Source organism: Nesoenas mayeri (genome assembly GCF_963082525.1).
Source record: "Nesoenas mayeri genome assembly, chromosome: 5".
Taxonomy (NCBI): Eukaryota; Metazoa; Chordata; class Aves; order Columbiformes; family Columbidae; genus Nesoenas; species Nesoenas mayeri.
The window spans coordinates 9,645,491-9,666,984 of NC_137548.1; the positions used below are offsets into that span (position 1 = coordinate 9,645,491).

The 21,494-nt window shown below is 41.2% G+C and overlaps 1 protein-coding gene across 1 annotated transcript in view; it reads left to right on the forward strand.

The window, feature by feature from the left end:
• Positions 1–21,494, forward strand: part of AKT1 (AKT serine/threonine kinase 1) — a 72,810-nt gene that overhangs the window by 40,080 nt on the left and 11,236 nt on the right. Inside the window, exons 4-11 of the mRNA XM_080346027.1 lie at positions 5,299–5,410; positions 8,212–8,359; positions 10,163–10,294; positions 10,461–10,526; positions 12,168–12,236; positions 12,935–13,060; positions 14,388–14,516; positions 18,873–19,087. Coding sequence (XP_080202153.1) covers positions 5,299–5,410; positions 8,212–8,359; positions 10,163–10,294; positions 10,461–10,526; positions 12,168–12,236; positions 12,935–13,060; positions 14,388–14,516; positions 18,873–19,087 — 997 coding nt within the window. The remainder of the gene's footprint in view (positions 1–5,298; positions 5,411–8,211; positions 8,360–10,162; positions 10,295–10,460; positions 10,527–12,167; positions 12,237–12,934; positions 13,061–14,387; positions 14,517–18,872; positions 19,088–21,494) is intronic.

Here is a 21,494-nt window from a genome sequence, read left to right on the forward strand (position 1 = left end):
AAAGTCATTAATTTATAAATGAATTCAGTACTTGGTCAGTAGCCAGAAGCTTTTAACAAATGCACTTTTTGCAGGACAGTTCCATCCTGTTGCGGCTAACTGCATTACTTACAATGATTATTTACTGCAGCTCAGTGCTAAAGAGGAAAAAAAGATGCGTCCATTGCCTTCTCTTTGTCCAGGTTGCCTTCAAAAAGGGTTAATTTAAATCAATTTTCATAAGAGGAATATGGTGCATTTTTTGGCAGATTGAGCCCCTTAGTCTTGGCATTTACAGCTAAACAAGTTTGTTACCATGGTGTTGGAGCATTGTCGAAAAAAAGCTGACACGTGCCTATAGAGCAAGGTGCAGCTGCCATAAGAGGGATTGCAGGGAGGCTGGTGGGTGGAAGGATGCTCCTAGCAGTGGTTCTCGCCTGCTAAAGCTGTGGCAGGTCGGGGACGCCTCGATGATGATGGGGAGGGTTCCTTGCTAGAAGTCACTATTGTGGTTTTGGGCTCACTGAAGCTGCGGTTGCCCCACCAGGATTTAATTTCTCGTGTAGGCACTGGCACACAGCGCTGCCAGCCCCTGATTTGCGGTTCCTTTCTGAGTACCCTCCACGCTTGTGTCGTTTGGATGTGTTTTGCACCACAAGTTTTCCCCGTGAACCTGCTTGCTTGGTACTTTAGTTTGGGTTCACTTCTCCAGTTGGTGTGAGTGAACTGGAGCTGGCTGTGGAGCCTGCAGAAGACTCCTGCCACTGCAAGGGGGGAATTTAGATAAATGTTTTGTAAAAATTCATCCTTTTTTTTTTTTTAAGAGCCCATGGTAGCGCTGACTTTTTTGCTAATTAGTGAACTAGATTTTTTCTTTTTTAATGAGATGGCAGGCTGTCACTTATTGGTCTGTTCTTTGGAAGTGGTCCCATGTTTCTGATTAAAGTCTGTACCCTCTTCTCCTGTAAAATAATGTAGGCTTTTTTATCTTCGTAAGTAAAAGGGTTTTTTTAATGACTAGGGCATTCTTCTTCCTTGTATTGTAAAATCCATATTAAGTGATTTTGCAAGCTCATGAGCGGTAGGAAATATTGAATTCAGGAGAAAACAGTAAAAGAAGAAAATATCTAATGATTATTTGCCTTTTCCCTTAACAAATATGAAGGAAGTGTTAGCAATGAATGCATAGTGCACGTTCCATGTGCTTGTCTGTTTCTTCTTTCTCCTACACTAGCTTTTTCCTTTTGGTCCGTGAGGGTTTTGACCATATATCTTTGGAATCTTGTTTATAGTCCCCACCATGGGTAAAGAAAGGCTCACTTGTTCTTTAAAGTACCTTCTTCTCCACCTAATTTTCCATTTAAAATAGCCATATATCTATGTTTGTAACTTAATTATATGTGTAAAGAGTTTTTTTCCTTGGAAGTTACCTGCTGGTGATTTATTTAAAAAACAAAGCAAAATTTCTGAAAGATAGTGCCTGAGCATTTAACTGTGATTTTTGAGTCACATTTGCATTCATGTTCTGTAGTTCACCACTAGTAAGGTGGAATAAAAAAGCCTGTACCTAAATAGCTCTGCTCCAGGGACCCTGCAGATAAATACCCAATAGAGCCTATGTTGTAAATGTGCGAGATAAGTAGCCTTCGTACTGATTGTAATCTCGGATTATCATGTATGTCTGCCTATTGGGTTATAAGCCTTTAAAACCATATAGCTGAGAAGAGCAGTATGTTGTGAAAAACCACATGGAGGGAGAGGCCGTTCCTGTTAGAAAGAAGGGATTATTTCTCTGACTGTCAAAAAGGTGGTTTTGTTGTACATCTGAAAACATAATTGCTGCACAGTACGAGTGCTCTTTTGGGACAGGACTGCCTGTCTGCAGTCAAGCATTTATCAGTGGGCACTGCATGGCCAGATAAGTGGACAGACTTTTTGTCTACTGTTACTTGGGGCCACCTTGGTCCAGGTCTGTACCTCAGGGCTCCCAGCTCTTGCTTTTGCCAGGCTGAGCTGTTTAGGGGTGAATCTATCTGGTGGTGCTAGCAGAAAACTAGCACTTCAACATAATATTCTTGTTTGCCTTTCCAAAGTTTTATTTATTCATCATTCTTGCCTGATTTACCTTTTTCTTTCTTTTATTCCCGCCCCCCCCCCCCCCCCCCCCCCCCCCCTTAAAGAAACCAAAGCAGGAATGGGAAGGATTCTTCCTTGACATTATCATTTTAAGTGTGATGTCATTATATAGGGAGCAGAGTTCGACACTTTTCATTGCAAGTAATCTGCCTTTTAGTTTAAGTGCTGGGGAAGCAAATATTGTGACATTTTAGAAAGTCACTGGGATAATACTAAGTGTCTTTCAAATACAAAATGGTAATTTACATTTCAATGCCTTGGTGTCTATTCCTGTTAGGAACAATTTCTCTGTCCTACTTACTTTAAAAGACCAAAGCCAGGAAAGAATCAAGAGGTTCTTTAGAGCAATTTAAATCATTTTTAACAAGCTGCTGTTCATAGCACTTACTTTGTTGCAAATGGGGAATACTTACATTGGCCTGTTTGACAGGAAAAACTGTCTTCAAAGCGGGTAAGTGACCCTCAGTCTGTATTTGAAACATGGATGTTTTTATAGCAGAACCCCCAAACATGCCACGAATCAGACATATTATACAGTATCTGTATCCGTGCTCTGCTGTAGTGGTGCATGTTCCAGTACATGATCACAGAAGGCAAGTTTGGTGCTTTTCTAGCTTGCCAGCCACAGTAAAGACCAGAGAGTTAATTTTAAAAGTAAGAAAAAAAACAACTACTGTTTCATCATTTCGTTGATAAAGTCCATGTCATTGTTGTATATGGGGAGAACAAAGTGGTAGCGTCAAACTTTCTGAAACCTATGTGGTACAGCACTATGGTAAAGCAATTTAAAAATAAAGCCTTCTGTATTTCTCGATATGTGCTGTTATGATTGAGCAGGGTAATTAGACAGCATATTGTTCACTAAACAAAACACTTCTATGTGACATACTTGAATTATAGTGGTTATTAACTGACAAATCTCTATTATTCATCTTGCTGTATGCCTTAAAGATTGCTGGATCAGCAAGCTCAACAAATATCAATGGACAGTGCTGATTTAGGGGAAAACTGGTGATTTTTAATTGGTCCCCTTCTATGACAGAAGATGCCTTGTGTGGTTTATTACGCTGAAATTAAATGGTTAAAGTTTAGAGTTCATGGCTAGTTTAGTATCTGTGCTGCTACTTCAGAATACGTAATCTGAGGCACTAAATGTGAATTTAGAGGCTGTTTTAAAAAAGTAAGCAAAAACTCTCAGTGTGTTTCTTCATCTTGTTGCACAAGTAACGGAGAACGGTTCTGGATTTGCATGAGGGTACAAATAGCCTGGGATTCTTCTTTGAGTCTTGAGCCAAACTCAGTATCTTAGGGCTGCATTGTGCATAGAGGACAACCCCAGCCTTCATCTGACAAGGGTAGGCAGACAAAAATGGGAGACAAAACAAACCAACCAACCAAACCAACAAAAATGGAACAATAAGCTAAGGTGGATGATCTGGGAGCAGGAATGGGATCTCATGAGCTCAGTTTATCAGAACTGGGCTTACTGGGCTGTGCCAGCTTGTGCATTTGTGTTCAGCCTTACCTGCTATTCTGCAAAAGAGGGCAGAGGTAGCGGGAGGGCTCAATACGGCGCTTTGCAGGCACGTCTGCCTTGTTGTGTGGAAGTTCTTTAATCTCGGTGAATGAAGAAGTGCCGTTTATCACACTAAAACCTTTTCATGACTCATTAATAAACTTTCTTTTATCTAATTGCGGTACTTTAGTAGGATGCAGTATAACTTCAGCGTGCTATTAAAGAAAAATTAGATTTTCTTGTCATGAAAAATGCAAAGTTACTCATTGAAAAGCTTATAATTCCAGTAGCAAATGAGGCATGAAATATATTGCCAAAAATACAACACCCAAAACCACTGACAGTAAATATTTTGTCTTGGTACTAATTAAGAACTTGAATTTAAAACTGAGTGTTCTAAATTCTCACAATAATAAAATTACCCTGCCGATACCAGTGTAGCCTTAATGACATGCACTATTTTTCTGGCCGGAGTCTGTCCTTTGCTTGCGTGTTGCTGATGGTGGAGGATGTTCATAGCCCTAGTGGTAACCTGAAATTTGTCCCTGTCTTCATAGGACCTTTTTATTTACTTGAAAGTTGATTTAGAATCAGAAGACTAAATAATAGTGAGCTTGTCGTTTCATTAACTGCAAGAAAAAGAGTTGAATGTAAGAAAAAAACAAACTGATCTCTCTCTTTTATTCACCTCCCCTGCTCACTTGTTTCCTTAATTTGACTTTCTTTTAACAGGAGCTGTTTAATTAGCATTAGAGTTTCTACTAAAATAAATCTGAAAAATGTGGTGGTTTGTTTTCTGCTGTTATTTCATTGATTTTGTTTTTCAGATTCTCTTTTTTAGTATAGCTGGTGTACCCTTAATCAGGTGGCATGTTTCAGGCCCAAATTTGAAGGTTAAACATTCGTGACATCCCGTGAAGCATAAAATGTGGTTTTAAAAAAAGTAAATAAAATAAAATAATGCCCAGGTCAAGAGAGAGCATTTTTATGAAGCGGTATTTTCGCATGTAGCTGCTCTGTAGCCTTTTTAGGTTGTGCTCAAGTACGGGCAGTGATGGAAGCGGTTGGCTGTCTGTCCAGCTGTCTGTCTATGCGGCAGCTGTCCCGAGGACGTTTAAACAGGGTCTGTTCTGGGGGTGCCTCTCCAGTTTGATGTTCCCTCTAGTGTTTGAGGACTGGAAATGCTGAGTGTAATCTTTGTCACGTCGCCGCAAAATGGCCAAACGCTCCCTCTAGCAGCACCTTGAAAGCCCAGGACAGGGTTTTATGTCCGGAGAGTCGAAGGGAGGGAATGTGGGGGCTTGGCTTTAGTTTCAGCGAGTGGAATTGCTGCATTATCAGCTGACTCTGTCTGTGTCCTCTGCTCTGGGTGACCTTTGGAGTGTCGGACCTGTGTCTGAACAGCTTCAGTGTCATCGCACCGCATTTCTACTTATTGCTCTGGGAAGACCAAATGCAGAATTTGATTTCGGTGCTGCTTAGATGACTATCTTCCAAGCTATTTATTGGTTTCATCAATACAGTAAATTGTCTCAAGTCTCCTAAAGAAGTACTTACAGAGATTTCTATGGCTGATTAATCGCAACAGTTTGCTAGATAAGAATAAAGACAAATGATTATTTAAACCTGCTTATGTACCATGACTTTCTCTTCCTTCATTGTGGTAGAGTGCCAGCTGATGAAGACAGAACGACCTAAACCAAACACATTTATCATTAGATGCCTCCAGTGGACCACAGTAATTGAAAGAACATTTCATGTGGAGACTCCAGAGGAGCGGTATGTTTCATTCATATTTAATACATAAACTACTTGCAAAAGCAGATGCAAGTGTTCAACATTAATAGCGAGTCTTTTGCTGAAGCTCTTATTTATCAGATGATGTACATCTAGACTGAAAAGCGACAAATAATTTTTGAGCGCCTCAGTGCGTGTTCCAGTATAAAAAGTACCATAAAGGGTGTTTCAGAGAGTGGATTTTGTATTTGTAGTATTTGTAAATGAAATGTTGCTAGGTTGAGTATCTGAAAGGGACAGGTGCAGGTGTGTACTAGCACACAGGTAGTTATTTGGGGAAATTCAGGGTTAATTTCTCACTGGAAATCTTGTGGTGTGTGAAATGAAGGGTTTCTGACCTGGGAGTTTCTGGAAGGATGAGCACAAGTGAAACAGAGATTCAGGCAAAGCTGGGTTGTATCAAAATACTGACCTTTTGAAGTCTTTTTAAACCCCTTGTTTTTAAAGGAAAAAAGTTAGTTGCATCATTTCTGATTGCTAATGGTTTATGCAAATAAGATAATAAAGGTGATAGTTATCTGCTGCAGGTGCAGGTTTCTGTTTCAGCTGTTAGGAAACAAAGCTAAGAGCGTGCATCCTGTGTGCTCAGCATTGGAGAATTGATCTCTTACCTCCTGGGAGAACAGTTTTCCAGCACAGCCATTCTACAACTACAGGGTATTTAAATATTTACTTGCTCTTCAGGAACCGAACTTAAATTTTTCCAATACCATTGCCCTAGGGGAGGGTGTATTTTAAAACCTGTGTCCTCCCTAGATATGATACTGGCACACATTTCCTTTATAGATCAGCAAATTCTACCTAATATTCTTTGGATTTTTTTTTTTTTCTTTTGTAGCCTTTGCATGCACTGATTTAAAGATTGCTGTTTATTGCTTTTGATTCTATTACAATAATCAGAAGAAGGTGAAATCAAATTAAAAGCAAACAACAATAAACTGGTCCTTGTTTCTTGTAGTAGCTTTGTGGTCAGTGACCTCAAAGGGGCTGAATAACAGTTTCCACTTGGGGGAAGGTTGTGTTCAGTCTTGTTTTGTTCCTTCCTTGTCAACTAAATCAGCTTTGTGACACTTCAGGAGTCGGGGTTTTAGTCACCTCTGTTGTGTACTCTTGAGACATAAAAGCTGAGGGTGAAGTTCTGGTCTCCCAGAAATCAAAGACATTAACTTCAGGAGGGCTGAGATCTAAACCAAGTCAGTAACAAACCTTGAAAGAGATGTGAAGGTAGATATGCCTTTAGCTTTCTCTGTGCCTTTAGTAGCAACATTTGGTTTTTTCAGAGGGATGGAGAGATAGAAATGCAGAAAAAAAAAATATTTTGGTAAGAGTTCTGAATATGAAAAATAACTAGTAATTAAAGGAATATGTTTGTGATGGTGAATGACGAGCTTTCTGCTGGGAGCATAGGGAGAATGTTCAGAATGTTCAGCATTACCTTGCTGCTCCAGACACAGCCTGGGTAGTGCACATTCAGACAAAATCCAAAATAAAAAATTGGCAGGGCAGGAAAGAACTTATGTGTAATTGATGCAGTTGGTATTAGAATCTTGTACTGGCTACTTTTTACACTGGACTTTGCTGCGTCTGTGCAATGATTTGCCTCTTCCACCCATCACAATCTGAAATTTGCATGTTCAGATATGATGGTTTTTTTAGCCTAGTGTTTCACTGTATAATTTCATAGCATTGACATTGATTAGGATAGGATGGCTTCACTGCAGATTATGTATGGAGTTGTTCAGCATTGGCTCCTGTTCCTGCTGTGGTAGCAAGGTATTTTACCTGAGGTGTCCTTGGGAGAAGAGTTTAGCCAGTGTCCAACAAATACCAACTAAATCACTATGTCCCATTACGTACAGATACAAAACACAGTAAAACATGCTAAATTCACATAGTCCACTGAACATGTCTTCAGCCCCTATATGCCTTAAAGCCTATCCCAAAACCCTATAAGCCCTTAGGAGTTGTATGCTTTATGTTCAATAAATGTGCAGTGAAATGAAGTGAAGGCCAAGAACTTTCACTTCAGTAGTTTCCAAAGGTGTGAAATTTCCCAAAGGACACTGGAGTGGAAGAGGTCTCCATCAGAGTTGAAGGGGTCAGACTTTAGAGCACCCGTTGCTGAAACAGCTCTGGAAACTTTATCATAACCAAGACCTGTGCCTAAGATAAAATGTCACTGCTTTTGCTGACATTCTGCTAAAATTTATGTGGGAATTGCTGTACTTCTGTCATCATCTTTACAGCAGGGGAATAATCTAAATATCCTGGGCTTTAATAACCTTCTCCTGGAACACCCCATGCCATTAAAATTTGGGATATGTGTGTGAAGAGGTGGCATCGTGCCCCCAGCAGTTGGATATATGTGTTTCAGTGTACCATAGGAACGGAGAAGTAGAGTTTAATTGTTTTGTGCTGCGTGGAAGCCATTTGGATTTTGGTTTTGGCAAGACCTTTTTTTTAATGTAAATCTCTGTATCACCGGTTCATATCTTGAGCTGCTGACTGAATGCCTATTAAAAATTCTGTTTTCTGAAAACCTTGTATTCTATTCGGACTGGGAGGACTTCAGTTGTGTCTTGTTTCTAGTGTGATTAATAAGGATCTATGTTAAAAGTGCTCTTAAAATGTGTTTTTACAGTGCTCGAAAGCGCATAATTCATTGTACGTTACATTGTTTCATCAGAGAGCATTAGTTGCACTGTATTCCTTGGTGACTCCTGCCATGGCAGGTGGTAATCTAAAGTCACAAGTAACGAACATCTTTGCTTATATTTTGACAGGGAAGAATGGACAAAAGCCATCCAAACAGTAGCAGACAGCCTCAAGAAACAAGAGGAAGAGATGATGGATTTTAGATCTGGCTCTCCCAGTGATAATTCAGGTGCAGAAGAAATGGAAGTTTCTATGGCAAAGCCAAAACACAAAGTGGTAAGTGAGCATAGCAGAAAATAACAATCTTTTTTAGGCCTTCTTGAATGTAGACAAGAAATAGCCATCAAGACACGTCTGTTCCCATAACAATGACATGGTTGTAGATGCAACATCTGGAGGAAACAATTGCCTGAGCTGAGCAGGTACCAGGCACAGCCTGTCTGGGTCCAGCAGAGTTCTGAGTTCAGGTGTCCTTACTGGATGGCTTTCAAGGCCAGCTCAGGTCTGGATTTGTTTTGCCTGTTTTCCTGTGGTACACAGCCTGAAATCATAGAGCCTCCTGGGCCCTGTGGCTATGTAAACTCTTTGCAAACTGGTGCAAAGGTGTTCCAGTGGATTTGCAGGACTTGAGTTCAGTCCAGTGGATTTAATTGCTCTGGATTAAGGGTTTAGGTGAACTCCCAGGCAGCTGTTGCATTGTCTGCCCATAGTGTTCCTAGAGCTCGGGTTTTTGCATCAGGCACAGCACTGTCTGAATGCACAGGGCCAGCTCAGCAGTAGCCTTCCATGAAAAGAGTATGTGCCAGAGGAGATCTTTGCTCTCTGGAACCCTTTTAGAGCACCCATTTTAGGTATCTATCTTCAGCCTCCCTTCACTTCTTTCTAACCCGTATTTGGGTTTCCATTTTCCAAAGCATTCCCACTTGCTCCTGTAAGAAAGAATTGATAGAAACTTCTCCCATGTGAGTGCTCTGTCTGCAGATTGTACCAAGGCACCTTGTGTCCTTACCTCACCATTGTTATCCCCACTTACTTTCATAAGTTTGTTTCAGTTTGGGGAAAACTGATAAAGTTTTTAAAGAAACTCATCCACCAGTGTCATCACTGTGTGCCAGCCTTGTGTCATGTCAGTGTTTCAGACTGATGTGGGTGGCTATTTACATGTCACTCTGAATTATAGCTGCCATGAGCCTTCTGTGTCCTTGCCTGAACAGGTACCGCTCTCCCTGAGCAGCTCTTCACAAAAATGCAAGAACCACCTTGCTGTTGAAATAACACACCGTCTTCTGAGACGGTGACTGTCTATCTCTGGGCATGTTATAGTGAGGATAACTGAAATGATTATTGGGGTTCTGGCATCAACTGTATTGCACAATTAGCAGGAACTCTCCTCGGCCAGCTCTAGACAAGAATATGGAGGCAGTTTGCTGTTGGGAGCTTCTTAAAATTTTTCCCAACCTGAAGCTGCAGTAGCCTTTGGCTGCGTAAGTCTTATGTTTGCCATATTGGCAGCAGTTGTTAATGTGAAAGTGGAGCAGCAATCCTCAGCTTGTATCAGATTCTGATTTTTTCCAGCGTTTTTCCTAATGGCAGAACAAATAAGAGTGAATGGCCGATCTGTGAGGCAGTCATTTTATCTGTGGGCTTTGGTGCTGTTCAATGAAGCACAAGAAAGCTGGTCCCCAGAGAGGAGGGAAACATCAGAGTAAAGGTGTGGGTTTAATCCCTGGAAGCAGAGCAACGCGTGCCTTTTAGTGATGTGTTCAAAATGTCTATGAATTTAATAGTACTATGTTGAGTGGTATTTGCGCAGTTGAATGTTGAGTCATGTGCAAAAGTGTTCTGTTAATTGAAAGTTTACGGTTTTCCCTAAATAGTTTGGACTTTGGGAGTGCACTGATATTCATTTTTATGGAAGAATCATTTATGCTCCTGAATTCTACTAAGCAAAAGGATTTAAAAGAGACATAGGCAACATATGCCATGTATTGTTATGTGAATGACAGATTCTAGTCTAAGAATGACGTACTTGTTGTTTGTCCATGTACTTCAGTTCTTGCTTATCTCTGTCATTAACAGACCATGAATGAGTTTGAATACCTTAAACTACTGGGAAAAGGCACTTTTGGAAAGGTTATTTTAGTTAAAGAAAAAGCAACCGGACGATATTATGCTATGAAAATTCTGAAGAAGGAAGTTATTGTAGCAAAGGTGAGTAGATGGGAAACTTGGGAATGTGGTTCACTCTTGACACAGCCTTTGGAAAGGTTATACCAAGGGCTCTCTGAGTACTTGTAAATAATTGCTCTGTTAGTGTTTGAAACGAACCCCTGAGCTGGGGAATCACTTTGCTGATTTCCTTCTGCTTGTGTTTCAGGATGAAGTGGCGCACACGCTGACAGAAAACCGTGTTTTACAGAACTCACGGCATCCATTCTTAACAGTAAGTGTTTCTCCGTCTGCTGAGCACAACTTGACATCATGACAACCAAGACTTTTCCTTATTTTTTTGTTGTTTGTATAATACATTTGAGATCTGTGTTTTCAGAGTGGCTGTATATTTTCGTACCCTTCCATTTTTGGGAAGCACAAATTAAAATGCTTTTTTAAAGTCTTCTGAGCCAGTCCTCAGTACCTCTTCAGGACAGTGTTTCAGAGTCTGGTTTGGCTTTACAGCTCAGCCATTTAATGGCTTGCCATCTCTGAGAGAAATGTCTGCTTTCCTTGTCCTCCAAATGTAGCAGAGATCAGGGTGACCCTGATCTTGTGACAAACAAGTTCAGGAGGACATAGTGGAGGGAAAAACCCTTTAATTTTGCCTTTCTTTGTTGGTTTTTTTAAGCTGCCAGAAGCAGCTCACTATGGGATCAGAGCACTGGTAATGCCAGCCAAAGGACAGTGGTGGGAGCACATGGGATGAGACAGGGAAGAGCAGGACTGTGCTTTATCTGCCACTTCACTTTTGGATTGGCTTAGCTGTAAAATCAAACCGTACTCTCAGTTTAGGCCTCCAGCACCATCAGTCTCTCTGGTTGAATTTAGATACCTAAGTTACACCTCAACGTTTTGTTTCTAGTATTTATTACCAGGTGGCTCTGAACTGTTGCCAACTGCTTAAGCTCTCATCCTGTGTAGGATCCCGGTTGTTTCCTTTGTCCAAGTACACAAGGGCTTAGCTGGAATTGAGACCTTTTAAGTGTGGTCTCTGGAAGTAAATATTGGCTATATTTGGTGTAATCAGTAAATGTTTGTTGACGTGCCTAAAACCTGATCCTCCCTTTCTCTGAAAAAAATATGACAGGTTTAAAGACACCACCCCTAGTAATGAAGGTGATGATATGCAGTATTTTCTTTTTAATGCTTTCATAAGCCCAAATATGCAAAACAAGAGCTATCTTAAGAAGCCAGCTACGAAACTGGGTTATGGCCAAGAAACTTAAGACTGTGGCACACAAGTTGATGTTTCTCTTGTCACAGGAATACACATGACAGGGCTGTACAAAGGCACTTTGTGATGTTCCATCACACCCTCCATCCGGCCTGGTTTTGTCAGTTGCTTACAAATCAACACTGAGAGCATTGCTCAGTCCCTGGCAGGCCGGCAGCAGGGAGCAGGGCAGAGACCAGGGGGCTGCTGTGTGTAAATATATACACGTTTCATATAAGAGGACTTGTGGCCAGTGTGGTAAAACCTTGTGCTCTAGGGTTTGGTTGTGGCCTCTTGTCCATACAATTAAACTGTGGGGGCTTGTGGCCTGAGGAGTGGACTTCAGAACCACTATTGGTACGTTTTATATCAGTGCTAACAGGCCAGGACTTAGTTTCACAGCATTATAGGCATTACTGGTAACTTCTGCAAGGGATCATTTTAATGTTTTATTAAATGTATTTATTGAAATAAGTTGGTGGTGGATCAGTCCTCAGATGCAACAGGAAAGTGTAAGTATTATAAAAGAGCCAAGGACAAAAAGTCCACTAAAAGAGAAAATTTCATGTCTGTCTCAGTTTCTGAAAATCCGTTGAAAATGCTTCTGTAACTGTCAGTGTGATCTGTCTTCTAAGTTTTGGTTTAAATCTGTTTCAGGCTTTAAAGTATTCCTTCCAGACACATGATCGCTTGTGTTTTGTTATGGAGTATGCTAACGGAGGGGAGGTAAGGGAAATGTAATAATAATGTTTAATACTTCAGGATTTTCCTGTGCTACTTATGCTTGACATTATTTAGCTAAGGTCCATGTCTGCAGTTCTGATTAATCCAGGTTGTCCCAGTTATGCACAGCTGTTGCAGGTTTAACAAATGTTAAGAATTGAGACTTAATTTTCTTAATTCAATTTTTAGAGAATAGAGGGTTTGGGTGTAAGTTCATGTTTTACATGACAGCAACGTATTGTAATCTGAGCTTTAATAATTCAAGAGGGGAAGATTGCTTTCTGGTTGCTCTTCAGACAGCTTTTCACACTTTTTAATGAATATTGTGAGCACATGTTACTTTGGAGGAAGAACTGGAAACTTAGCAAACTACTGTTAGTTAAGAATGAAAAGTGAGAATATCAACTGTAGCTCTAATATAGAACTGTAGTTCAGTCAAAATGAGTTTTTATAATTTTCTGTATGTACAAGAATGTGCAGCGCACAAACTGGTTATCAGTCTGCATCTGTGAATATGAGATATAATTGTCTAGTCATTTAATTTGTGACGCTTTGTAACACATTTGTGAACGCAACTGGGTGAGGATGCGAAGAGGTTTTCTCTTAGGTAGTATCTTACTCCAAGCAGGCTGGCCAGTGAAGTGCAAGGCATAACTCAGAAACCTGTGCAATCTAAATGTAAGAAATTATTGTTTTTGTAGTTGTTTTTCCATCTGTCAAGAGAGCGTGTCTTCTCTGAAGACCGGGCTCGGTTTTATGGAGCTGAGATTGTTTCAGCACTGGATTACCTGCATTCAGAGAAGAACGTGGTTTATAGGGATTTGAAGGTATGTAGAAAAATGGTTTCATAGGCTTTTTGGTTTCAAGCTTTTTGTTTGTTAGTTGCAAAAGCAAATGGGTTGGAACTATAAGAAAGCCTTTCCTGATCAAACTTTAACATAACAGTTATTGCAGCTGTTGGACTTGACTTTACAGGATGTCTAAATGCTTTTATAGTCTAAGAGCTTGTATAATGCATTTGTCAGGACCCTGGCAGCGCTTCAGAGAGAATATAAAGGGGCACTAAGCTACCTGGGTTGCATTTTCAGTTGCTTGCTTTTGTCCTAAGAGAAACTTCGCTTGCTCTTCTCTGTGGTGGAACATAATCCTGGGCTCTTCATCCCAGGTCTTATCAGATAGATACAAATTCATACTGTGTGGATGTTCTCCTTCCTTGCAATGTGTTGCACAGCACTATTTCATAGTAACTGGTTGCAGTTAGCAAATCGGATAAGCTTCAAGTTGCTTATTTTTTCAGTGAGCAGAGAAGGGGAAAAAAGAAAACCAAACAACCAAACAAGAAATCTCAGAGGGGAAAAAAAAAAAAAAAAAGGAAATTCAGAAATTCTTGAGGAAAATGCAACAATACCTCTTTCTTTTTCCTGAGAAGTGTTTTCATGAGAGGATGATGACATACTGGTGTTCATTTGGGAGCAATCTGAAATGAAGCATGCTGTGCAATGTTTTCAGGCTATGCCAATGTAATTTTGGGATTCCTGCTGAGATTTTGTTTCCCATATCACTTCCCTTTGAAAGTGCACTTTATTTCGTACACAGTGGAAACTCTGTCCTGAAATCTGGGTGGCTTTCTCAAAAATTAGTGGTGCTGGCTAGGACAAATACCACGAGCTGAGTAAATGTAGAAAGTGATTCTAATGTGAAGGGTCTCTTTGGAAGTGGTTCCTTAGCCTTGCATTTGATTTTTGTTTCATTTCCTATCCTCTGCTGGTACAGAATATTTCTTAAAATCATGTAGAGCAAAACCAAGGATGAAGTTGTGTGAGGAAGAATACTTAATGTACTTTTAAAAGAACTGACGTTCTGTTGGTGATAATATTTTAGAAGCATAAATACAATGTCTACATTTGCATTCTTTCTGTATATATGATCAGTTACACAAAGACTGCAAACTAATCACCTAACATTCCCTGAAGAACTAAGGAAAGTGATATAAATGTCTATTTACATCATGCATGCTTTGGCAACGACTGTGGTTCTGACCTCCGTGAGAACAAGGTTGAAAACTGATCTGCAGAAATTCATGTATTTTGTTGGCTTGCTCAGAGCAGCGTATGTTATACGTAACAATGTCTTTCATTTGGATTTTCATCTCAGTTGGAAAATCTTATGCTGGATAAAGATGGACACATAAAAATAACAGACTTTGGACTATGTAAAGAAGGCATCAAGGATGGAGCAACAATGAAGACCTTCTGTGGCACTCCAGAGTATCTGGCACCAGAGGTATGGTTATGTTGGCTACTGTATTAAATGATCTTCTGAAATGCCGTCTGTGATAGCAGTAGTGATGCAGAATAATTCCCGTGCCATAGTGTGTCCATACAGTAACTACTGTTATATAACATCACACGCTGAGTATCTTTTATTCATCGTGTTCTGCGGCATTGCTTTAGCATAATGATAGGTGATAACTTTTGGGCAGGGTTAGTATCTACCTTCCACTTTAGAGTATATTTACATTTTACTGTAGCAGTGCTTTCTTGTGTCAGAAATCTAATTTAAAAAACACCTTTTAAATCACTTCAAAATCTCCTTGATGGATTGGTGACTATTTAGCAATTTGTTTGCTGTGCGTTGGCCTATTTGAAAGCCATCAACAGGATTTTGCTTAAGTAGTAGAAGTATTGCCCAGTTCTTTTTGAAGACAGTGTAAGGTGACATGTTTCAGGAGCAGGACAGACCAAGCTTTTTCTGCAGTATTTGGCAGGATATGCATTAAAAGTGCCAACTGTTCTGGGAGTGTAGATGTTTCTCAATTTATGTGAACTTTTCAGTTTCAGAGGAAATAAGTCCAAGCAGAGGATCTCAGTCCTCAAACTGTATGTTTTGGAGATTGATTTTTTTTGCTCCTAATTTTTTTTAAGTGTAAAGCCTACATGTATGCTTGGAACTTTAATCCTGGAAGGACTCTTGAGAGCTGTGCAACACATCCATCCTGCTCAGAGCACAGGCAGGAGCCAATCTTGGTCTGCCGGCAGGTTTAATATTGTTGGTGCAGCCAGGCCATGGTATTTCCCCATAGTGGGAGATGTGGGCATTGCAAAGCCCTCTGGAGCTGAAGTATGCAGAGGTACAAAGTGTGGAAAGCCAAAGCAGAGGAGGAATATTTCTGCTGCGAGCTGATGTCTTTGCTGATCAGCGCCTTTGCTCTCTCTGCTTGTGTAGCTGCGGCAGTGTGTTCTTGTTTGGTTTTTGTTTTTGCTTTTTAAAACTCCCAGCTGCTTTCAAGGGCCTCCGGTGTCTCCCTAACAATGAAGAATGTGGGCACCTTCGAGGTAGCTTGCAGCAAAAGCCAGTCTCATGATAGCTGCTGGCTCTCCATGGACCACCAGAAGTCTTCAGTGAATCTAAACTGGGGTCCATACATCGCAATTTGAGATTTACTGATGCCGGGAGTAATTAGCAGCACAACAGAGTGTTTATTATTCATAAACATGGCTTTTATTTAGCTTCCCTCTTAAAATCAATTGCTGAACTTCAGTTTCTCATCAAGGATTTTATGAGGAGACTAAAAATATTTATTGTTTTGGTTTTGTTTTTTCCTCGCTTGGAATGTGGGGATTCCCTGTGCAGGTGTTATGTTTTTATTTCTGTTATGTTATTTGCTATTATTTTTCTTTTTAATATTTATGATGAGTTAGCTCATCCAAAACCCTGAAGGATAAATCCTTCTGTTTAACCCAGTTCTCTCCCTTACTTCCAAATCCCATCTGTGAGTTGGAGTGTTAAATTCTGGAGGCTTTTGTCATCTGGTCGATAGCATGCAAAAAATCTGGAAATTGTACACAAGTGATATTCTGTGCATTTAAGGTCATACATCCTTAAAAGCAGGGGTCTCAATCTTCTCGTCTGCGTTTGTAACTTGAATCCGCCATAGCGGCGTGTTTGTACAGTTGCTGGATCGTTGTTTTTAGGTTCACACTGGAATCTCGTGCATGGCTGACAGTGACTGAACCATGTCACCTTTGATGTGTCAGATGCATTGACGCTGTGATGTTTACAGCTGTTGTGCCTTCTCTTTCAAATTCCATCTCAACGCAGTCTAGAGCTGCTCATTAGGAAAAGATGATCCTTTAAAGTGAAATGACCTTGTTACTTTATTGCTCCCCAGCTATCCTGCATGTTGCAATAAATCGTGGATGAGTGCAATACCTTTTTTGTTAGGGTATATTTTAGATACTAACATCATTGCTCTGTTTTGTGCAATCAATAATATGAGCGTATGCTCGTTGCGATAAGGAACTTTGAAGAAATAAGCATTTTAGAATGCTTATTTAGAATTCCATTTAGAATTATTGCAGGTGAAGGGAAGAGTTGTAGTTAGTAATGTAGATTATAATGCAGAATTATTAATACGCTTCCTAGAGTAACATTTGAAGTATGTCATAGAATCATAGAATGATTTTAGTTGGAAGAGACCCTCAGGATCATCAGGTCCAACCATAACCTAACTCTAGCACTAGCCCATGTCCCTAAGAACCTCATCTAAACACCTTTAACACACCTCCAGGGATGGTGACTCCACCACTGCCCTGGGCAGCCTGTTCCAATGCCTGACAACCCTTTCTGGGAATAATTTTTTCCTAATATCCAATCTGAACCTCCCCTGGCACAACTTGAGGCCAATTCCTTTCATCTTATCACTTGCTACTTGGGAGAAGAGACCAACACCCTCCATGCTACAACCTCCTTTCAGGTAGTTGAAGACAGCGATAAGGTCTCCCCTCAGCCTCCTTTTCTTCAGGCTAAAGAGCATTTCAAAAGCACCTGTAGTGTTTATTACATACACGACAAAGGCCTCTGTGGTTTTGCTTTTCTTTCAGTCCTCTCCTATTGCATCTCTTACAGCAGATTAAAAAATAAAAATAAGAGGCGCTGTGACTGCTCTATTTTAGGTAACCCAAGCACAGGGGAGTGCGAACAGGAAGCGTTTATTGAAGGGGGTGACTCGGAGAGCAGTAATTGCGTTGTCACACAATATCTCCTGCAAGCTGAAGGGCCACGATGCCTCGGGAAGGACAGGGCCGGCTCCTGGAATCCTGTCCGACCGGCAGCTGTGTCGGCCGTATACATATACGGGGCAGCTGCAGAGCCAGCTGTCGTTTGGTGTGAATCATACGGCAGGGGATGCTGTAAATAGACCAACGTGGGGTAATCTAATACCTGGCAGCCTTTTGCTTTTTACTGCAGGCCCTTTCCCTCGTTCAGATAATTAAGGGGAATAATTAGTGAATAAAGAGAGGCAGAGAACAAACTGTTGTTACATGGAGTGTCTTGATGCTTCATTTTGTGTGCGAAACCTTTATAAAGGTTTATGAGAGGTTCAAATCCTCCATTTGTTAAACTTGGCATCAGCTTCATTTGTCTCTTTCACCCTTTAAATTTTGAGTGTAAAGTGTTCTGTTGGAACATAAAGCTCACACAGACACCATGCGACAATAAAACATGCTGGTGGCATGGCCATAGTTTGTGCTCTTGGCAAGAGTAACAGCTCAGCGCAGATCCATGGAAGTGTAAAGACGACAACTAAAACCTGAGGACAGGGGCTGGAACATGAGACTGTTGGTGTCAGCTACAGACAACTGCGTTGGAGACACAAAGTCTAGAGAAGTCCTTGGAACATCCACTCCATAAGCCACAAAACACTCCCCACTCCCTTCAGCAACCTTCAGTGCAGAAGATCAGAAAGGCTTTATAATGAGGCTTCTGTGGAGCAAGCGGGAGAGGTGGAAGGACTGAGGTCTCAAATCCCTGCACCAGACAGGGCTTTGTCAGGTAGAAGTGCCCAGGGGAAGGGAAAAATGAACCGTGCTGGACTCCTTCCACTGTGAGACCTGGCAGAAGTCCACCCCACCGACAGCTCCTGGGTTTGCAGCCCTCTAAGCAGAGGCAGGAGTGCTAGAGCTAGTGAGCGAGGAGGGGTGCAGAGGGGAGGAGATGAGACATTTCCAGGCAATTTGCCTGCTGTTCTACAGCCGGTCAAAAGTTAGGAGTTGTGTTCTGTCTCTTAGTGTTTAATGTATATTAGTCATTCAGTATTTGTGGGTGGTCTTTTTGGATGTGCAGACCCACCCTTTGCAGGGTGCAGGTTGATACGAAGATGATGGGGGTGTTCAGCTTGTTGCTTGTGAAGTAACAGGTTGATGGTCTTTTCTTTCCATAATGGCTCCTTGGGGGTCTGGTTTTTGGTTTTGGTTTTTAAATTTGATCCCATTTGAAACAGTTTGTGATGAATAAGCAAGAACTTAACAGCTGGCTTTGTAACCTGAGAACATTTCTCAGCCTTTGGGCTTTCAAAGGTTGTGCTTATAGTGACCATAATGTAAGGGAGGGTGGGAGGAAGAAGAGAAGGAAGCTGCTATCATGTACTCACTGCCTCTTCTTCACCCTCCTGCTCACCTAACATGGTGAACGTGGATACCAGTTCTTTTCAAATGGATCTTCTGCAAATGCTCTTCTGGTAGATTTGGCTGTGACACATGAAAACATTAACTTGCTGGGGTAAATTTTGCCACAAGTTCTGTGTCCGTGCCTGGTTGGGGAATGTCTTCTAAAGCCTTTTTCCTTATGTTTCTGCAGGTGCTGGAAGATAATGACTATGGTCGTGCAGTGGACTGGTGGGGTTTAGGAGTTGTGATGTATGAAATGATGTGTGGCCGGCTCCCTTTCTACAACCAGGACCACGAAAAGCTCTTTGAACTCATCCTCATGGAGGAGATTAGATTTCCGCGCACTTTGTCACCTGAAGCAAAATCTCTCTTGTCAGGTTTGCTGAAGAAAGACCCTAAGCAAAGGTGAGACTGTTACTTAATAGTTGCACTCTTAAGCACTTGTGGCCCTCAGAAATACAAAAAAAATGTTAAAGGCTTCACAAAGAGGTTAATGGTTGTGCTATACAGAGACACATCTATGAAAGGGAACTAACTAGCTTCAAGGCAACTGACTTAAAAGTGAGTTTCTATGCTGCTGTGTGAAAGGCCCATATTGCCATCATTGTAAACCAACTGAAAATGGCATAAAGGGCTATTGAATGCATGTGTGCCAGTTGTTTTTCTTTATTTAAAGTTGAGTAAGGTATTTCAGACAAAACTGTAGTTTTGTTTCTGATCCATTCAAAATGGTCATCCACTGAGATGCACAAGTGGACCTACTCATTTTTGGTGTAGCTGTTGGCATGAGCTGACACTGCAAATAGCGACGTGAAGCAGCTTTGGTAATCAGAAGGCTGAACTTCAGAATACGATGGCTGCCATCAACACAAAACTGTAGCCTGGGATGAAACACGTTAACCCTGCCCTCGGTCACTTACAAGGTGCTCTACTCAGAATGCCCTCACCTGTCCCAGTTCAGGCTCCTATCCATTCATTTACTTGAATTTTTCTTCAAATCTGTGCCAGTGTTTTTCCATCCTGCTTTGGACAGTAGGTGGTGGTGTTTGTACCATGCTCGTAGTGGAGTTCATACCACGCTTAATCTACTTGTCCTATTTTTTCCTTTTTTTGTTTGTTCTCTATGCTGAATTATGTAAAACGTAACCCTAGATTTAAAAACAGAAAAACAAAACAAGCCCCAAGCCCTTAATGGCTAACAAACAGTAAATAAACAAGATCCAGTAAGGATGTCGACCCTCACATGAAGATAAATGTCAGTTTAAAAAGCTGCCATCTTGTCAACCCAGACATTTTTAAAACAAATAATATTGTGACTCTGCCACTGATCTTCTGTCCTGAACTTTCCACCATAAATGGACCCCAAATAGGAAGTCTTTCATGTGAGGTGCAAGCAGAGTATTCCAGTTTGCTTTCTGAGGTTTCGTCTCTGTGTGTGTGCGTGCACATTGCAGGAAAATGGGGTTTGCTGGTACAGAGATACTTGCAGCAAGGACTTTTGTCATCACTGTCTGCTATTTCCATCACTGTTTTTGATGGAAAAATCCCGTTGAGGGGTCTTGTAATGCAAATCCAGTTTGTACTACTGGAGGATTCAACTTAGTGGTGACATGGGGAACCAGGAACAGTTGTAGTTGGGAATGTGTCGAGCTTTGTTGTAGGTGGTAAGAGCCCGGTGCCTGCGAGGGGACCCCCAGGAGCAGCCTCCCAAGCACTGTCCTCTGCCAGCATGGCTGCAGCCCCTGCCAACAGGATTCCTGTCCAGCAAGACGCTGGGTTAAATACAACCGTGACCCTTTCGTAGCTTATTCAGGTGGGGCCTTTCAATCACTGGAAACACAAGCAGCATCTGCTGTAATTTGTTCTTAAAGGAGCATCTCTGATGAACCAAAATGCAATTTGTTTACAAACAAAGAACGCCCACTTGTTTCTAATTACAAGGTTTTCCCAGTGCCAATAATTACTCAACAGTATGCTCATTTTATACAAATAGCCGGTTCTTCATATGTATCTTCTGCAGGCTTGGAACCAACGATGCTCTGATCTTGTTGGACAGATGATTTTCATGCTGCTGATAGAAATAACTATAGACTAGACAAGCCTGCACACATGCCCACAGCTTGCTAATTACACTGGTGCTTCCCAGGCTTTTTGGATCATGGACCATTCTTAAATACTGGTTTCTCACCAATCACTGTTCACCCAGCTTTTTAACTGAAGTTGTGATTCTGCAAATCCACTGTGCTTCAGGCAGTACGGAGAGCTGAGCTGCGAGCCCTAGGGGTACGAGTCCTGACTTCTGGACTTGTAGTTTTATGTTCATTTTACTGTGTGATCTGTGTGCTGGGGTGGGTGCCTGGGATACTTGGTAGTTGACTCATAGTGAATTCAGGGAGCCATATTGAAGAAAACCAGCCAGATAGCTATGAAAATACATTCAGTGCGAAGTTAAATAATGTGCGATAGTCTGGTTGACATTAGCCGGTTGGTGATGCTTTCGGGAACCACTGTGTAATTCAACAGAAATCTCCTCTTCCACAAAGCCCAGTGGTGGACAGAAGCTGGGGTCATAATGCTGTCTGTGGCAAAAACATCAGAATTGGCAGCATTTAGGAACTGCTGATGACCTTCGGAGTGGGATGGAGCAGACAGCCAAAACCATGAGAGAAACGAAACTGGGAGATGTCCCTTCCCGTAAAATCCTTAAAAAACCCTAAACAACAAAAATAGTTGATATAATGAAGCTCAGTGATGAGGATAGCTTAAGATAAATATCAAGGAGCTAGGGAATTGTGACCTGCATCAGTGAATT